Raw genomic sequence first — 17,074 nt, forward strand, 5'->3', positions numbered from 1 at the left:
TAATGGAAAAACAATTCTGTTATCCATTCCTTTCTGTTTCATATCAACAGTACATGGTAGTAGTATCAAGCTGATGACATGACTACAAGGAAGGGTCAAAACAATGATGTCTGCTTTGTTACTAATCTAACCAACATCATTACTCATGAATTTCAAAAACTATAAATTCACCTCAAAAACATATTGCCCCATCTTGTCAATGTTACATAAGTACTAATATTTCCAACAAAATTCTTTTTTATCTTCAGAAGCTTTAATTAAATTAAACTAATTCCTAATCCTCCACACAGTCTGTTGCATCTTCTCTTGACATGTAATTGTTAGCTTGTGGATTGGAGTCTTCAGATGAGTCTCCAAACTCTTCTTTGTACATTTCTTCTATCATTGGTTTCCATAACCTTACCCTCGCATTTATGAACCAATTTGACACCTAAACAAGTAGTATATGAATTTTAACACTACTAAATTAACATTGACATTATTAATAACTACGAAAAAAAAGTAGTTTAAGGATAAGAAATTACTTGGTTTTTAGTTAAACCGGTTTGCGAAGCCAGCATTAATTTCTCAGAATCATTAGGATACCTGCACACACAAAAAAAACCAGACATCAAATTAGTAACATTGTCAATTTGTCACTAACAAGACAAAAATAAAATGACAGAAGATCATAAAAACAAGATTTTTTTTTTTATGTATAAGCTTACGGATGAAGAAAATGCTCAAACAACCAAGCACGAAGAATTGCAACAGAGGTTTCAGGTAAGCCTCTAATAGGTCTCCAAACTTGTCTTTGATTCTGAATGATTCCAAGTTGTTGAAGAGACATTCTATTCTGTCTGTTGTTACTATTGTTTTCTCTCTCAAATAAACTAAGTTGAGATAATCCATTGTTGATTTTTGGTACATCTTGAAACAGTTTTCTTTTCTCAACATTTATTTGTGACATTATTGCATCTCTTAAGCTACAAAAATGTCTAGACATTGCTTGAAGTGCCAAAGCAGTGTAACATTTAGCAGCTCCTAAACCTGCTATCATTTCAAAAGATGACACCACTTCTTCCATTTGATGATAATATTTCTCATATCTACTCTCAACCTGAAAAAAAATTAGAAAATAACTTAAACATAAGCACTTATATGATAAGCACTTAAAAGTTATGAAGCACGGACACCAGAAACACAGACACGCCGACATAAATAATAATTTGAAAAAATGAATAAAATAAACGTAATCGCATGTGTCAGAATCGGTTTCAGACACAGATACTGACACACTTTTTTTCAGAGGTGCCGGTGCTACAAAATATACCAGAGAAGACTAACCTCATCCAACAAAGAAATGAGCTTGGCAATTTTGACTTGATGTTCATGTTTATCAGCCAACAAATGTCCATGAATCCTCAACTCAGCTTTAAGCTCAGAAGAAAGTGTTCTAGCACCAGTTCTACTTGCATGAAACAGTTTCTCAGCATACTTTTCATTCATTCTATCAATCACATTTCCACCAACATCAACAAGATCTTCAAGAAGCGACTGAACCGGTTTAAGATATCTAGAGTTTCCAATAACAGAACCAAAACTCTCATTTCCATAAGAAGTAGAAGTAGAACGGTTCAACAATGAGTTATTAGAAGAACCACCTGAACCAAAACTTCCATAAAAATAATCACTTGTAAGATTATTATTATTATTATTATTCTCCACCACAGGTTGATCACGTGTCTGTTCTTGAGCAGACATGAAGTATGTTGGGTTAATCATAAGACCTTGATTCAAGGAACGGTTTCTGTATTCATCAGAAGTAGGAACAACAAGCATGTGAGAGCCTAGAGAAAGTGATAAACCTTGTTGATGAGTTTGATGATTGTTGTTGTCGTTTGCTGCACCAAGCAGATCCATCAAATGTCTTGTATGACTCATTTCAGAACCTTGTGATAGCTGTTCAATATTGTGATGGAATGTTTGAGAATAAGCATTGTTGTTCCTTAAAGAAGAAGAAGATGAAACATAACCACCACTACCTAGTAAATCTTGGTTCTCAAACTGATTTTGATGGGTCATTGAGTTAGACATAATAATAGCTTTTGAGTATGTGAGAGAAAGAGAAAGTGATTAAATAAGAAAAGAAGAAGTTGTTGAGGCATGTGAATATATCTCTAGAACAGTGAAAGGAGAGAGGTTTTTATGGAGAGGGAATCGAATCGAATCGAATCAACACTGTTGTTTTTAACGCAGTGAGAAACTATTTGAGCAAAAAAGTTATATATGGTGAAGACATGACATAAACAACATAGAAGTGGTGAATACATACATCCGTACTAAGGTAGAGCAGTAGATAGATTCATTGGTGAGTGAGGATAATCAGTGGTCACAATCAAATCCCAAGTTTCATGTTTGAATCAGTAAGAAAAATGTAAAACAAACTTGGAGGAGTACTACTATATACTGTACTATACTATACACATGACAAAATCATAGACTAGTATTATTATTTATTAGTATATATTAGTAGCACTTAGGAGAAAGTGTCAATAAAAAACCTAGGTGTGTTTAGGATAGTGTTTAAGAGTGTGTGTATTTATGAAAATTGTGTTTGAAATGTTTTTGTTAACATAAAAAGAGGACACAGCTAAGTTGCAGAACTGTTTTTAGCTATTTAACTCTAACTACTTTATTTTGGCCTAGTTAAGATGCAAACAAAATCATTATTGCTTAACATGTTTACGTTTGACCGAATCGATTTCGATTTGGTTTGATTCTATTCTATAAATTGAAATGTTTCGATTCAGTTCGGTTTAATAAAAAATTAATGAAAATTGCATTAATATGATATTAAATTTATATTTAGAAATGAAAAGGGTACAAATTGAAGGCACTATTGAAGTGGACCCAAGCAAGGGAAGCCACACTCTCTTTAATCTTTATAGCCAAGTTTCAACAATGATGAAAAAAATAATAATAATACTTAATTTTTCTCCCTCTTAGCAGATCTACTATCTATCTATCTATCCTCCCTCAGAGGTGCTGAGCTATGAACCTATGTATCTATGAGACAGTTGTGGCATTTTTGTTAAAGAGGGCAAAGTTAATTGGCTATGTTTGAAAACATAAGAAAATGACAGAAAAATAAAATGGTCCCCAAATTGAAAGCATCAAATTTTTGTAGCATTGGGAGACTCAAAACACAAAAAGCAACTCATCAAACAGGAGGGGAGCCCTCCCCCTCGTTTCATAGGTTAAACTGTTCATTCTGCAAAAACACAAAGATAAAAGTGGGCTATCTTTTACACACTCCCACTTCTAGGATTGTCATAGTATTTTACTTTTTTCACCCCTTAGCTTTATTATTAGGGATGTTGAAAGAACACACTCGTTAAGATATTTTAAATTAGTAAATGGTTTTGTGTTGTGTTCAAAATTTGAGATGCTTTATATGTTTAGTGTAAGGTGGTGGTGGTGTGTGTGATGAGATGATAGTGATTTTGGGGATCGTTATTGGTCTCTTTCGATGCTATTGCAATGATTGCGATCTTTGTTCCTTTCGGGACTCTTTTCTACTTGTCACTATCTTGCTCTGTCATATACCTTGATCTAATCCACTCATTTCTTCTTACTACGTTCTTCATTCAACTTGCTTAAAAAGTTAAAGTACTAATAGTACTTGTTTCAACTTTCATTTCAATCCTGTTTTACCCTCTCTTTTTTGTTGGTAATTGCATAATTGAGTATTGACTAATTGGATGTTTTAATTGATGTTTAGATGGATTAAGTTTTAGAATTCTAACAAAATTATAAATTAATGTTATCTCCGAAAACTTATAAATTAAGTGTGTATGTTTGATATCACTTACATTTGCAATTTTCTTAAGTGTGAGGTCATTTTGCAATAGTTATATTTTGTATATGTTTTGTTTCATTTTGAATATATTAAGAATTGATTTTAGATATTTATCTTTGAATTTGAATTTGATATGTTTCGATAGAATTTATTCTTAATTAAAGTTATGATTTACCGTTTGACTTCCAAAATGGTACAAGCCCATAATATGTTACATCATCCACCAAGATAAAAAGACTCGGGGTGTGTTTGGATTGACGGTGGACAGAAATGATTCTAATAGAATTAAAGTTGGTATAATTGATTTTATCAAAATTGAGTTTAGCAGAATTATTTTATGTTTGGATACATTTATGTAAAAGTGAGTTGAATAATAAATTGTAGTGTAAAAATCATCTAGAATCAATTCTGGAGGTAGAAACTACAAATTATAGCTTCAAATAGAATCAATTATGGAGATAGAATCAATTATACTTTTACCTAAACAAACATCTTAAAAACAACTCATAATCAATTCTACACCTCTAAAATTACTTTTGACCCTTCTAAAAGCCAAATCAAACATGCACTCAAAGCTATTTGTCGAGGTGCCGACATTCTTAACATAAGAAAACTCAATGAAGTCTCGCACCCATAAATCACTACAATGAATTAGACACATATTATTTAGGTATTTAGCAACACCAAGGTGCTATTACTACTACGAACTACGTGGAGTGCTAGTACTACTCCCAACTACATGGAGCGTATTCAGATTTGATAGGTTTTACCACTTCGATGTAATGGGTTAATTTGCAATAATTAAGATCTTATGAAAGTCTAATAAATTTGTAATACATCTCATTTGTTGGGGCAATTGCTGATAATTATGGTTAGTGTTTTGAATCAAGAAATTAAACACAATGCTAATTTGTTATGTTAACAAATTAATTATCTCATGATTGCTTTCATCCATCTGCTGTCTTATAGACCAAACGAAATTAGTGGTTAATGTTGACATAATATGATGTTGTGCCCCTCGAACAAGATTGCTTATTGCAGACCTTAATGCTCAACGTGGATTAATAGGGGACAAAACTTCTAGCACATTATCCGCATACGTCGATGCAATGCCATCATTGTAGTTGGCATACCATAAGGTTGTTCTCTACCGTCAGGGTTAATGAAAAATTCAAGGGAAAAGGAGATCTTGGGTCTCCTAGATTCTGTGTAACCCCGGGGGTAGTTGGAACACTAGAAACTTGAGGTGGCGGCACCGCCACTCTTAGGGATACAGTCGAGGTCGATACTGGGCTTATCACAATAGGATTTTCCCTAAGAAAACTCGAAACACCTATAAGACCAGTCGTCGATCCGACTGGTTATTCTGTGTCTGAAGCATTATTTTGAGGAAGGGAAGTGTTCTTTGAATGTACCATTTCAGCAAGTCTTACCATTTCTCAGACACATAAAAATATAGACATTGAGAATATATTTTCATTTAAAGACAAAACCTATAGTAAACATAAAACTTTCCTTACTAAGAGTAAAAGTATTGCACAAAAGGGTCCCACCGGATGTGCTAATTTGTTCACTAGTGTTTATAGCAGACAGTCATAAGTTTAGTCCACTTAAGAGATTAACTCGAAAAATCTTAAAGACATATTGTGCAACAAGGGATTAGTCAGAAAAGTGTGTTTGTTTTGAGTTTATAACGCTTGAACGGTAAACAACTGGAAACAGACAATAAACTTTGGGTTAAGATAATAGACAAGACATAAAGTAAATGAAATAAATGACATTTAATCTAAATGTTTTGAATGTAAAATATTTGCATAATGTTTAAAGTGTGGACGCATATTCACATATCTGACAAACTATTTCGCTCGATGATTTGGGTACTTTAGTTCTACAAAAAACTAGTAAGGATTTGCGACCCCGACTATAATGCATAAGCTTGCATTATATACTATTACAAAGATAACTGTCGACAACAGTTAAATTCTAAAGATCTGATACGTATCCCAATCCTTAGGCCTTCATGCTCTAACTTGCTTCCACGCATCTTTCAAGAATATAACTCCTGAGAAGCCACAAATCGTGCTGATAATTGTGTTGATAAATGCTTCAAACCTCCTAATTGCCTTCACGAATGTCTATTTAAGTTCTATAGCACTTGTCGAAATGTCTTTTTAGTTAATTAACTCTTAGAATTAGTGAATATTCTAAGTCCTAGACAATTGGTGACCTTGCCAACCCCAGCCATAATGTTGAAAATCCTTTTCGAGATTTTGTACATGTTTTTAAAAGAAAGTGATCCTAATCTTGTGGATCTGTTCTTAAGATTTTTCTAAACAATGTTCACCATGAACACTTTTGGTTGGCTTGGTTAGTAAGTCGAGCCCTTTTCAGTCGAGACTTCTTAACTTAGCATTTTTTACCATTGCTATTAGCACTCTACATTGACTTACCTGTAGCTGGAATTTCCCGGGCTAACAGATTTCCCCCCAAAAATGCCATTTTGCTAATGAAGCTCCTTTAAAAAACACTTTTCTGATATTTCGGAGTCGGTGAATCACGAAAAAGTTTGTCAACGTGTTCAAAATATGATGGACTCCTCATTGTTGAATTGTCACTAAATGTAGGCTTGACCTTCTTAGATGCTGCTTTTGTTTTTACCAGTTAAGAGGGTGATTTCAAGTATGTGGTCTCCGGAAATGCATTCTTCCTCAATTGATCTTTAATGTGGAGTTTTTGTGCTGTCATCGGCCTTTAAAAATATTTATTGTATCGCTTTATAGAGATGGAGATATTCGATTTACCGTCTTTCATAACACCATCATCATCAAAACTGGCCCTCTTCTAATGACTCCAGACCATAGGTTCTCACAAGTGTAAAACCACACTTTGAGTTATATGAACCTAAATCACAACTCGTTTGGCTTCGTGAAAAATATAACTCAGAGCTGATCGAGATATGTTGCCGACCAAGTGAGAATATAGAGTGTTGTCATTGAATATGTGTTCCAACACTATGATAACGCCCGCCTTGACCATTTTTCCATCTTCGACTTCTATCATTTTTGTCCCTACCGCGGGTTTAACCCAACTTCTCACATTCTTTGTAATGTGATACCTACAAAGTAATGCATAAGAAGTACGAAATACCTTTGCAACCAAATTCATTAAAGCGGTATCGCGGTCGGTAACAATTAATTTTGGCATTTCTTCTTGGTCCTTCAACATTGACAAAAAAACCTCTAAAGCCCAAATAATTTTTTTCTATTTTTTGCACTCTAGAAATGAAAAACCGACAGAATACATATTCTCTGTTGACGTAATATCAACAATTTCCAATAATAGAAGTTTGTACTTGTTGACCTTATACGTTGAATCAATTATAAGCACAATGGGAAACGTATTGAACAATTTTATAGAATTGGGATGAGTCCAATATATATCTCTTATTGTTACTTCATCCTCGCATCTTCGGTGCCTAGATATGTAATTGTTATCTTTTAGAAGTTTCAGGAGGTGTTGCATTTCGATTCTATCCTCCTAAGTGCTAATTTGTATTAATAGCTCCTATTGTACACTTGTTAGATATTTTGAGATATTTCCGGGTCTTTTGCGCTTCAAGGTTACAAGTATGTTTTAGGGAGGTAACAAATTCAATGTCATGTCGGAAACACATTCTTTCTCTTTCGACAAGAGGCAATATGCAATTGGATGACCGACTAACTTTGCCCTTAAATTATGGTTATGTAAACCACAAATCACATTAAATTTCCATTTATTATTTGCCAATCGATAACTACGTAACTTAAATAGACACTCACATTTTCTTGAACTAGTTTCATCTCGTTTGAAATTTCGGAGAGAAGGTCTATATTTGTCACTTCTTTCGCATCCCAATGTCACAAATGCACTTCTTCTATTGGAACCACTATCAGACCTTCCGATCACAACACCAACCCCTAGTTTGGTGGCCTCTATACGAATCCATTGCAGCATGTCATCACAAAATTCATACTATTGTTCATTTATAAAATGGTTCCGAATATCTACAACCATCACTAGGACGAGCGAGGCATCTTGAAACACAATAGGTTTGGGGATAGCATTGGGATGCACCATACCTACTGTAAACAAAAACATAAAAACTAAGAAACATCCATAACACGAAAAGATTGCTAGTAAATCAGCACAGACATATACCAAAAATGTATCTCCGGACGAGTTCATATGAATTTTGGAACTTAACTTCTGGTAAAAGTGTGACCTTTTTTTGTTTCAAACCAGATTAACATGAGGAATGAGAGTTGAAAAGAATGAACTTTACCTTAAATTTCACTTCCTTTAGCTCCTTTTGATTTGATGAAACACAGAAATGGAAATTTAGAGTGAAAAACTTGATTGAGAATGGAAGGGTTTTTTGAGAGGGTATAAGGAAAATATTACAAATGAAGTTGATCATGTAGGTTGTTATTTTTAGCAATTTCACTTTTGATTTTTTTGGAGATTCATCTCTGAAATAATCTGATATGCAAAGGTGACAAGATTCCAATTTCCCGTATAATATTACTGGAGATACATCTCCGAAATTATCCTTGTAATGGTTCTGGAGCAATTTATTATATCACATTCTCTCTCTCTCTCTATCTCTCTCTCTCTCTCTCACACACACACACACACACACATATATATCTTCAAAATTTGTTTTAATTTGATTATAGGGTGACATCATATTTACTCGCTTTTGTGTGATGCAAAGGGTGCGTCCAGAAATATATTCCGAAAACAGAGGGGCAAATTCGAGTTTTTAAAAGGAGAGCTTGAATGGTCGATAAAGGAGAGCTTGAATGACCTCCAATTGGGATCCATTTAATAAGTTTATAAAAAACAATTCAGACATGATTTTGATACTCAAAATTATTGTTCAATTCCCTTTTTGGGTTTAAATTCGAACATTATGTTCAACTCACTTTTAATTAAAATATGTTGACTTTAAAACATTTTTTGTTACCACAAAAAAAATCAAACACATACTTTGTAACTCGGAGTGTTCAAAAAATCCGTAAAACTTAACTGAACCACAACATTGAACCGAACCGTTTATAAATAATCGAACTGCTATCTCGGGTTTGTGAATCGAACAACATGTTATCAAACAGCTCGATAACCGAACTAAACCAAACCAAAACTTGTTGAACCGAACCGTAATTAACTAACCATACTTTTGGTATGATATTCCTTAGTTATGTTGAACCTTTAGTTCAATAGTATTTTCTCTAAATTAACTATTTAGAATTGAAATTTATTTTAAATATGAAAAATTAATTTTTTAAATTTACATTTTTTTTAATGGTAATAATTAATTTTTCATGTGAGTTGATAAGTGTATTTTAAAATGAACGGAACCTCAATCAATTATGTAAAAATTCAATTTTCACGTTGTTAAAAACTGTGGTTGGACCTAACCTACAAAACCGGCTAGTAGAGTGAAGATTGCCCCCACTTATAAGCACATGTTCAGATCATATATTGTTCGATGTAAGACTCTTAACACACTACCATTTTAAGAAATGTGGTTGGACCTAACTCATCCCTACAAAACTGACTTGTAGGGTGAGGATTGCCCTTACTTATAAGCACGTGTTCAGGCCATATATTATCCGATGTGAGACTCTTAACGCACCTCCTCACGCCCAGAACTAGACAACTGAAACGTGGAAATAAATTATAGGTGGCCCGATAGCGGAAACCATAATAGGTGGTCCACTCAATATTTCAAGAATTAACAATGTGTTGTTGATAAAATAAAAACTCAATAGTTAATACTAATAATCATTATGTTTTTTTAATTAAATAAAATATGCATTCATTTTAATTAATAGCGAGTATTATTGCAATACAAATTAAAAATCACCAAAAAAAAAGGATGAATCAACTCACAACATCCATGTTAATAACATATATAAAACCGAAAATTGCATATGCCTAGGAATATAACTATGATTATATTAAAATATTCAAAATATTCATGCTTCCGGATCTGTAGTGTTAATAGCACCAAAATCATAGATTAGATCTGCACTAGATCGAAAATCATCTTTTGACCTGAAACAAATGAACACCACACAAAGACGAGAAATCAAAACAAACAACGATGCACTAAAATGACGAAGTTACTAAAAAAATAACACTAAATATATGCGAAAATCACATATTTAACTAATAGAGAAACAATAACGATTTGAAAGAGTGATTTTGGATCAAAATCGATCTTAAATCACCCCAATAATAGAGTATGGTGTTGATAACCAGTTTTATATTATTTTTGTCAAATTATATATTTTTTAATTGATTGGTTCTAAAAATATTATTAAAATAGAAACTCATTATTTATATATACCTTTGAAAAAGGTTTTTTTTTTTTTTTGGTATGTAGTGAAACAGGCATTAATCCTGTTCTTTTTTATAATAATGAAATGATATATAAATAGAAAGATGATAATAGAATATTACAGTTGTATTTATAATTGGTTGATTAATATAAACTCAGTTCTAATTTGGATATTAAAATTGTTAACAAATAGTATATAAATAGAAATATGAGTTTATATTAACAAATAGGATATATAATTGGTTGATTTTAAAATATAATAATTCTCTATATGTGGATTCTCTTACAAATGGTTACTAATAGTTTGGTATAATTCACAATTAAAAACTGGTATACCAACAAAATTGTTTAGTTCAGGTCGGTTCTAAAGAAATTAAAACGGTTCAGTTCGATTTTACAATCTTTGTTATGATTTAGTTCGGTACATTATTGGTTCTCTTAAAGAAGTATACTATCAACAACCCTATTTGTAACATTTTGAAAACCACAAGAACTCCGTGTAATTTCATAAAACTCATTGCAATATCAATCATGCTCTTAGAATCTAAACAAATTTGTTATTCTCCTCTTCAATTGCTTCCAAGGAAGTTACTAATTACTCCCTCCGTTTTTTTTAAGTGTCGTTTTAAAAGAATTTTTTTGTTTCTATTTAAATGTCATTTTTATAGTTTAATGTTATAATTAGTCAATTATACGCATATTTTAAAAACAACCCCACTTCACATGGACCAAAGTATGCACATGGACCACACCACACCCCACCACATGTTGTGAAAGAAAATTATTAAGGCTATGTTTGAGAGTTCGGAGGGGAGAGGGGGACTTTGAAAAATATGAAGGATTGGGGAAAAAGAATATAAAGATTTTAGTTCGGAGAGTTTTGAAGGGTTTGGTTTTCTTCATAACACAAAAAACCATATAATTTGGGAAACTCACAATTTGTATTGAATGAGGGTTTTGGAGGGCTTAGATAAAATGTTCAAATATTATTTTTGGTGTTATAGTATTTCAAAAAGTAAAAATACATTAATGATAAACATTATTTAATCATTCTAAACAAAATCCTTTTTTCAAAAAATATAAAAAATTCTCTAAATTTTTTTAAAAAATCAATTTTTGAAGCCCTCTCTTCCTTTCTCCTCCAAACTCCCAAACATAGCCTAAAGAAAAGCCAGAATATTCACATCGTACATGTCACCAATTTTTTTCACACAGAGTTTCATTTTTCTTATACAACATTAATGCAAAAGACATTTTCCTTATCCTTTTACAAAAAATTGTGTGCAGCTAACATGAAACCAATCATCTGTAAGATTATTATTATTATTATTACAAGCAGAATGAAAAATGAAGATCTACAAATATATATATATATATATATATATATATATATATATATATATATATATATATATATATATATATATATATATATATATATATATATACACACACACATATACACATAGACCTCTCTGTATACTTTGTACATTTGTGAATTACATCACTTTTATGAACAATGATGTAAAAGAGAGAGTAAGAGAGAAAGAAGAGATAGAGTGATACAAGGATTTGGTAAGGCAGTTCCTTAAGTCGTCCTTGTGTATGGGTATGTCTGCCCTTAATTTCAAATGAAATTGAGAAATGATTTCTTAATTTGCAAAAAGTAACTACAAGACAAGTGTTCCAAGATCAACCATTACAAACCCTATTCGTTTGATGTTGATTCAACCTCTTATCTTCTTTTAAGACACAATAACTACCAATTAACTATTCGACTATTGCTACTACTTTAAGTTCTTTATCTCAAAAGTCTTCATGCACGATCAATTTTACCTATTGCAACACAAGACTCCCTCCCAATTCAATCTGTCGTTCTCGCGCTACTCCTTTGCATGATTTATCTGCAAAGATTTCACTAGGCTGCGATTCCTCTTGGACCGTCTTGCACGAATACCCCTAAATCTACCAAAGATCTTGGAGGACAAATCCGTGATTTTTCTGGATGAAACCCCCTGCAAATCTCAACCTAATATTCTTGGCTACACGAGAATCTAATTGAACGTTATTAAACCTCGTATAGATGGCGCCCCAATAAAAGATGAATATGTGTCATTTATCAGTGTGTATGCATATATTGGAGGAGGTTTTGCCAATAGTTGCTATCATGATGACACGTGGCTAGGATTTTCATCACGACAACCTTGAATTTATATATATATATATATATATATATATATATATATATATATATATATATATATATATATATATATATTAAGATTAAGATTAAGATAATGTTTAACATGTCGGTTATATGTCAAAATCAAGGGGAAAACTAGTGTAACCTGTCAGTTGTTTTTAAAACCGAAGGGAAATTATTTTGCCATTTAAAAAATTTCAAAAATGATTTTACTGTATTGAACCCATAACCTCCATGGACCAAGCAAGAGGTGCTACTACTAGGCAATCTTGTCCTTCATAAAAACTTTTGCTTCTGAATTGTATATGTTAAATAATTGTTATTTTAACAAACTAAATCTATATATATATATATATATATATATATATATATATATATATATTAACCAATTGTTATGTTATTCAATATATTAATAATAAATATATGTTAAAATATTAATAAATTAATATTGTTTTATTTTTTATTATATTTTACTGTTTAATTATATTAAAATTAATAGTAGAATCTAAATTATTTTACGTTGCTTTTATTTTTAGTATGTTACATTAGTCATTTGTTTTATTGTTTTGATATATTAATAACAAATATATATATATATATATATATATATATATATATATATATATGTTAATAAATTAATATATTTTTTATTTTTTAAATATAATAAAATGAAGAGTAGAATCTAAATAATTTCAGTTTATTATTATATATTAAAAATTAATTCCAGTTTATTCAAATATTTTTATTTTTGTTTATCCAAATATACTATATATTACAAACTAATTTTAGTTTATTATTATATATTAAAAACTAATTTCAATTTATATATATATATATATATATATATATATATATATATATATATATATATATATATATATATATATATATATATATATATATATATATATATATATCAGTTTATCATTATATATTAAAAATTAATTTCAGTTTATTTTTAAATATATATTATAGTTTATTTATTCAAATATATACTATGGATTATATTTAAATTAATTTCAGTTTATTTCTATATATATATTTTAAAAACAATTGTACATCAAAACACATTTTGATATTTATTGTATTTTTTAATCATTTTAACATATAATAATTAATAAAATTATACTCTTTACTAATTTTAAAATAAACTGAAATTAATTTTTACATATAATAATAAATATAAAATAATATTAATTGAATAATAAGATATTATTACTTATTATTAAATATAATATTACATTACTTATCATAAAATAGTTTAAACATAATGAAAATATGAAATACTTGATTTTCTGGAAGTGGTTAAGGTTAGTTGGAATAACAGGTTGCATGGATATCCTATGTTTGTCCTCTCGAGCAAGTTGAAGAGACTACAACCCCTTTTGAGGGGGCTAAACAGAAGAGTAACTAAAGAGGTGAACCTGCTTTAGGATTATATAATGAAGCTGGTGCATACTCAACAAAGACTTGTTGAGGATCCTTTCAATGGTGAACTTATACAGGAAACCAAACTGATAAAATCATGCTCTCTACTGAAGAGGAAGAGAAGCTTTTGATGCAGAGAGCTAAGGCTACATGGATTAAATTAGGGGATACTAACAACGCATACTTTCATGCAATTGTTAAGGGGAGGCAAAAACAGAACAAAATCTTGCAATTAGTCAACAAATATGGTAATATTATTATTAAGCAAAAAGAGATGGAGAAGGAAGTACTTTGGTTTTACGAGGAGTTGATTGGTACTTCCTCTACAAACTTGCTACATGTGAATATTGAAATTTTAAGAAAAGGAACACCATTGAAAGAAGATAGTAAAGAGACATTGATTCAGCCTATTACAAAAAAGGAAATTTGGAGTGCATTAACAGGTAATGGTGATACTAAATCTCCAGGTCTTGATGGTTTCACTGCAAAAAAATTTAAAAGTTCCAGGGACATTGTGAAACACGATTTGAGCCTAGCTGTCCAAGACTTTTATGAACATCATAAGCTTTATGCTGCAATCAATTATGCAGTGGTGACTTTAACTCCTAAAACTCCTAATGCTACCAATATGAGAGATATTTGACCTATAGCTTGTTGTACCACTATTTACAAAATCTTGTCCAAAATCCTCACAACCAGATTGAGTAAAGTCATCAATGAGGTTATTAATTCAAGCTAGTCGCTTTCATACCTGGCAGAGTTATCCACGATAACTTTCTAATGGCGTATATTTGACAGGTTACAATCGTAAGCATATCTCACCTAGGTGTGTTATCCAAATGGATATCTAAAAGGCGTACGACACGGTCGAATGGATTGCTTTAGAAACTATTATGAAGGAAATGAACTTCCCTATTAAGTTTGTTGATTGGATTATGGAATGTGTTTGCACCGTCTCCTACAGATATTCTATAAATGGACAAGTCACATATTTGCTGAAAGCGAAACGAGGTCTCAGGCAGGGAGACCCAATCTCTCCTTTACTTTTTGTTTTGGTTATGGAATATGTGAGATATTGGATCGAACTCTAGTATGGTCGAAGGGTAGCTTCTTGGTTCGACAGGTTTAAGCATGAAGTCGAAGGTTGTTCACATGTTTGTGTCGAAAATGCTAGGGTTGTTAGCATGTTAAATTAGGGTTAGTGTTTAAACCCTAATTTGTTAAGTTAGCTTGTTTATTAAGTTGGCTTGTGTAATGGGCCTTGTGGAAAAAGCCCATTAGGTAGTATGTTAGGTTTTATTATAAAGCATACTAGTCTCTCATCATTGCTAAGCTGCAAATTCTAATTTAGGGTGAGAGAGGTTATTTGTTATTCTTATAAACTTGTAATCTTATTTTAAGAGAAAGTAAGAGAATAGCAGTTATAACCAATTCTTGTGTTCTTATTCTTCCTTGTCCTTTATTCTTCTTTGCATTATACTTTGTTCTTGGCATTGAATTCACAACAGAATACTTGCACATAAGTTCGTCTACTCCGCAGAATAATCCGAATTTCAACTTTCACCCTCGCTGCAAGAAACTCTATCTAACTAATATTTGTTTTACAGATGACTTGATAATTTTTACAAGAGGAGATGCTTTTTCTGTCAGTATTATGACGAATGTGTTCAAGGAATTTTCTTCTGCTATTGGCCTTAAAGCCCACCCTGCCAAGTTCAAATTATACTTTGGGGGTGTGAGTTATAATGTGCAACAAGATATTATGGAGGGAACTGAACTTCAGATTAGGGACCTCCGCTTTAAATATTTAGGTGTCCCGTTGGCAAGCAGAAAACTTACTATTACTCAATGTCAACCTCTTATCAAAAAAGTTAATGCCCGTGTAAAGCATTGGTCTGCCTACCTCCTTAGCTACGCAGGTAGATGTCAACTAATAAGGAGTGTCCTATTTGTTATCACTGCTTATTGGTTACAGGTGTTTCCTCTCCCTAATCATGTGATGAAGCATATTGACGTTATCTGTCACAGTTTTTTGTGGAGTGGTTCAGACTGCAGTAGAAGAGCACCGATCGCTTGGGAATCAGTTTGTAAACCAAAAGTTGCTGGCGGTCTGAACATCTTGAGCTTGCAACAATGGAACCAAGAAGCACTTGGAAAATTGTTATGGAATATTCATATGAAAGCGGACCGCTGATGGATTCATTGGCTTGATACATTTTATTTCAAAGGTTGAGACATCCTAAACTGGCATATTACTTCTTCAAGTTTGTGGATCTTGAAGAAGATTCTTAAGCATAAGGATATTTTGATGAGTAATGCATACTGGAATAAAGCTGTTATGACAGACAAGTACAACACTGGTAGCATGTATAAGGCCCTTCGTGGTGACTAAGATCACATGTGCTGGAAACACATTCTCTTAGATAATTTTGCTCGGCCTAAGGCTTGTTTCACTCTTTGGATAGCGCTGCTACAAAGATTGGCAACAAAAGCGAGATTGATACGATTCAGTATTATAGCAGACTCGATCTGTTGCTACTGTAACAAGGAGGAAGACATTCAACACTTTTTTTTAGTGTAGCCATACGAAGAAAATCTGGTGTGATATCCTTAGATGGTTGAAACTGCAGCATATTCCTATGAAATTGGATCAAGAAATTAATTGGTTGGTCAACATAACCAAGAGGAAAAGGCTGCAGTGGAAAATGGCGAAGATGGAACTTATTGAAACTATCTATGAGATTTGGCATGATAGGAACAACATCATTTTTAATGGTTGTAGTGTTGATTCAAATATTGCTGATAAAGTTATCTTTATTGTTAAAACTAGGTGTACTGGCATAAGAAAGTTAAATGTACATGTTAGTGTGTATAATTAACTAGTGGTCGTTGATGATTCCTAGATCTCTGGATCGGATTGTATTCATTGTTTTTTGGTAATATAAAGTAATGCTTTGATTAAAAAAATGAAATATGACTAACAATTATTTAACATATACAATTTCGAAGTAAAAGTTTTTACGAGGACAAGATGACCTAGTAGTAGCACTTCTTGCTTGATGCATGGAGGTCATGGGTTCAACACCCATTGGTTGCAAAATTTTATAGTTTTTAAAAAAAATAAAAAAAGTCCAGTCAGCGTGACAAATAAGCATCAGGCGTGTGTCCCTTTCCTCCAAGGTCTAAAAGAACATAATCTTCAAATGGCAAGGGTATT

The 17,074-nt window shown here is 31.8% G+C and overlaps 1 protein-coding gene across 1 annotated transcript; it reads right to left on the reverse strand.

Moving 5' to 3' along the window:
* On the reverse strand, positions 1-2,542 carry LOC131654860 (BEL1-like homeodomain protein 11). The gene is made up of 4 exons (XM_058924786.1): positions 1,327-2,542; positions 708-1,099; positions 525-585; positions 1-430 (listed from the first exon to the last, which is right to left on the reverse strand). Exons 1-4 carry the CDS (start codon positions 2,074-2,076, stop codon positions 275-277), a joined length of 1,359 nt encoding a protein of 452 aa, XP_058780769.1. The 5' UTR covers positions 2,077-2,542; the 3' UTR covers positions 1-274.
* Positions 2,543-17,074: the final 14,532 nt, after the last annotated feature.

This window comes from Vicia villosa, linkage group LG3 (genome assembly GCF_029867415.1).
Source record: "Vicia villosa cultivar HV-30 ecotype Madison, WI linkage group LG3, Vvil1.0, whole genome shotgun sequence".
Lineage (NCBI taxonomy): Eukaryota > Viridiplantae > Streptophyta > Magnoliopsida > Fabales > Fabaceae > Vicia > Vicia villosa.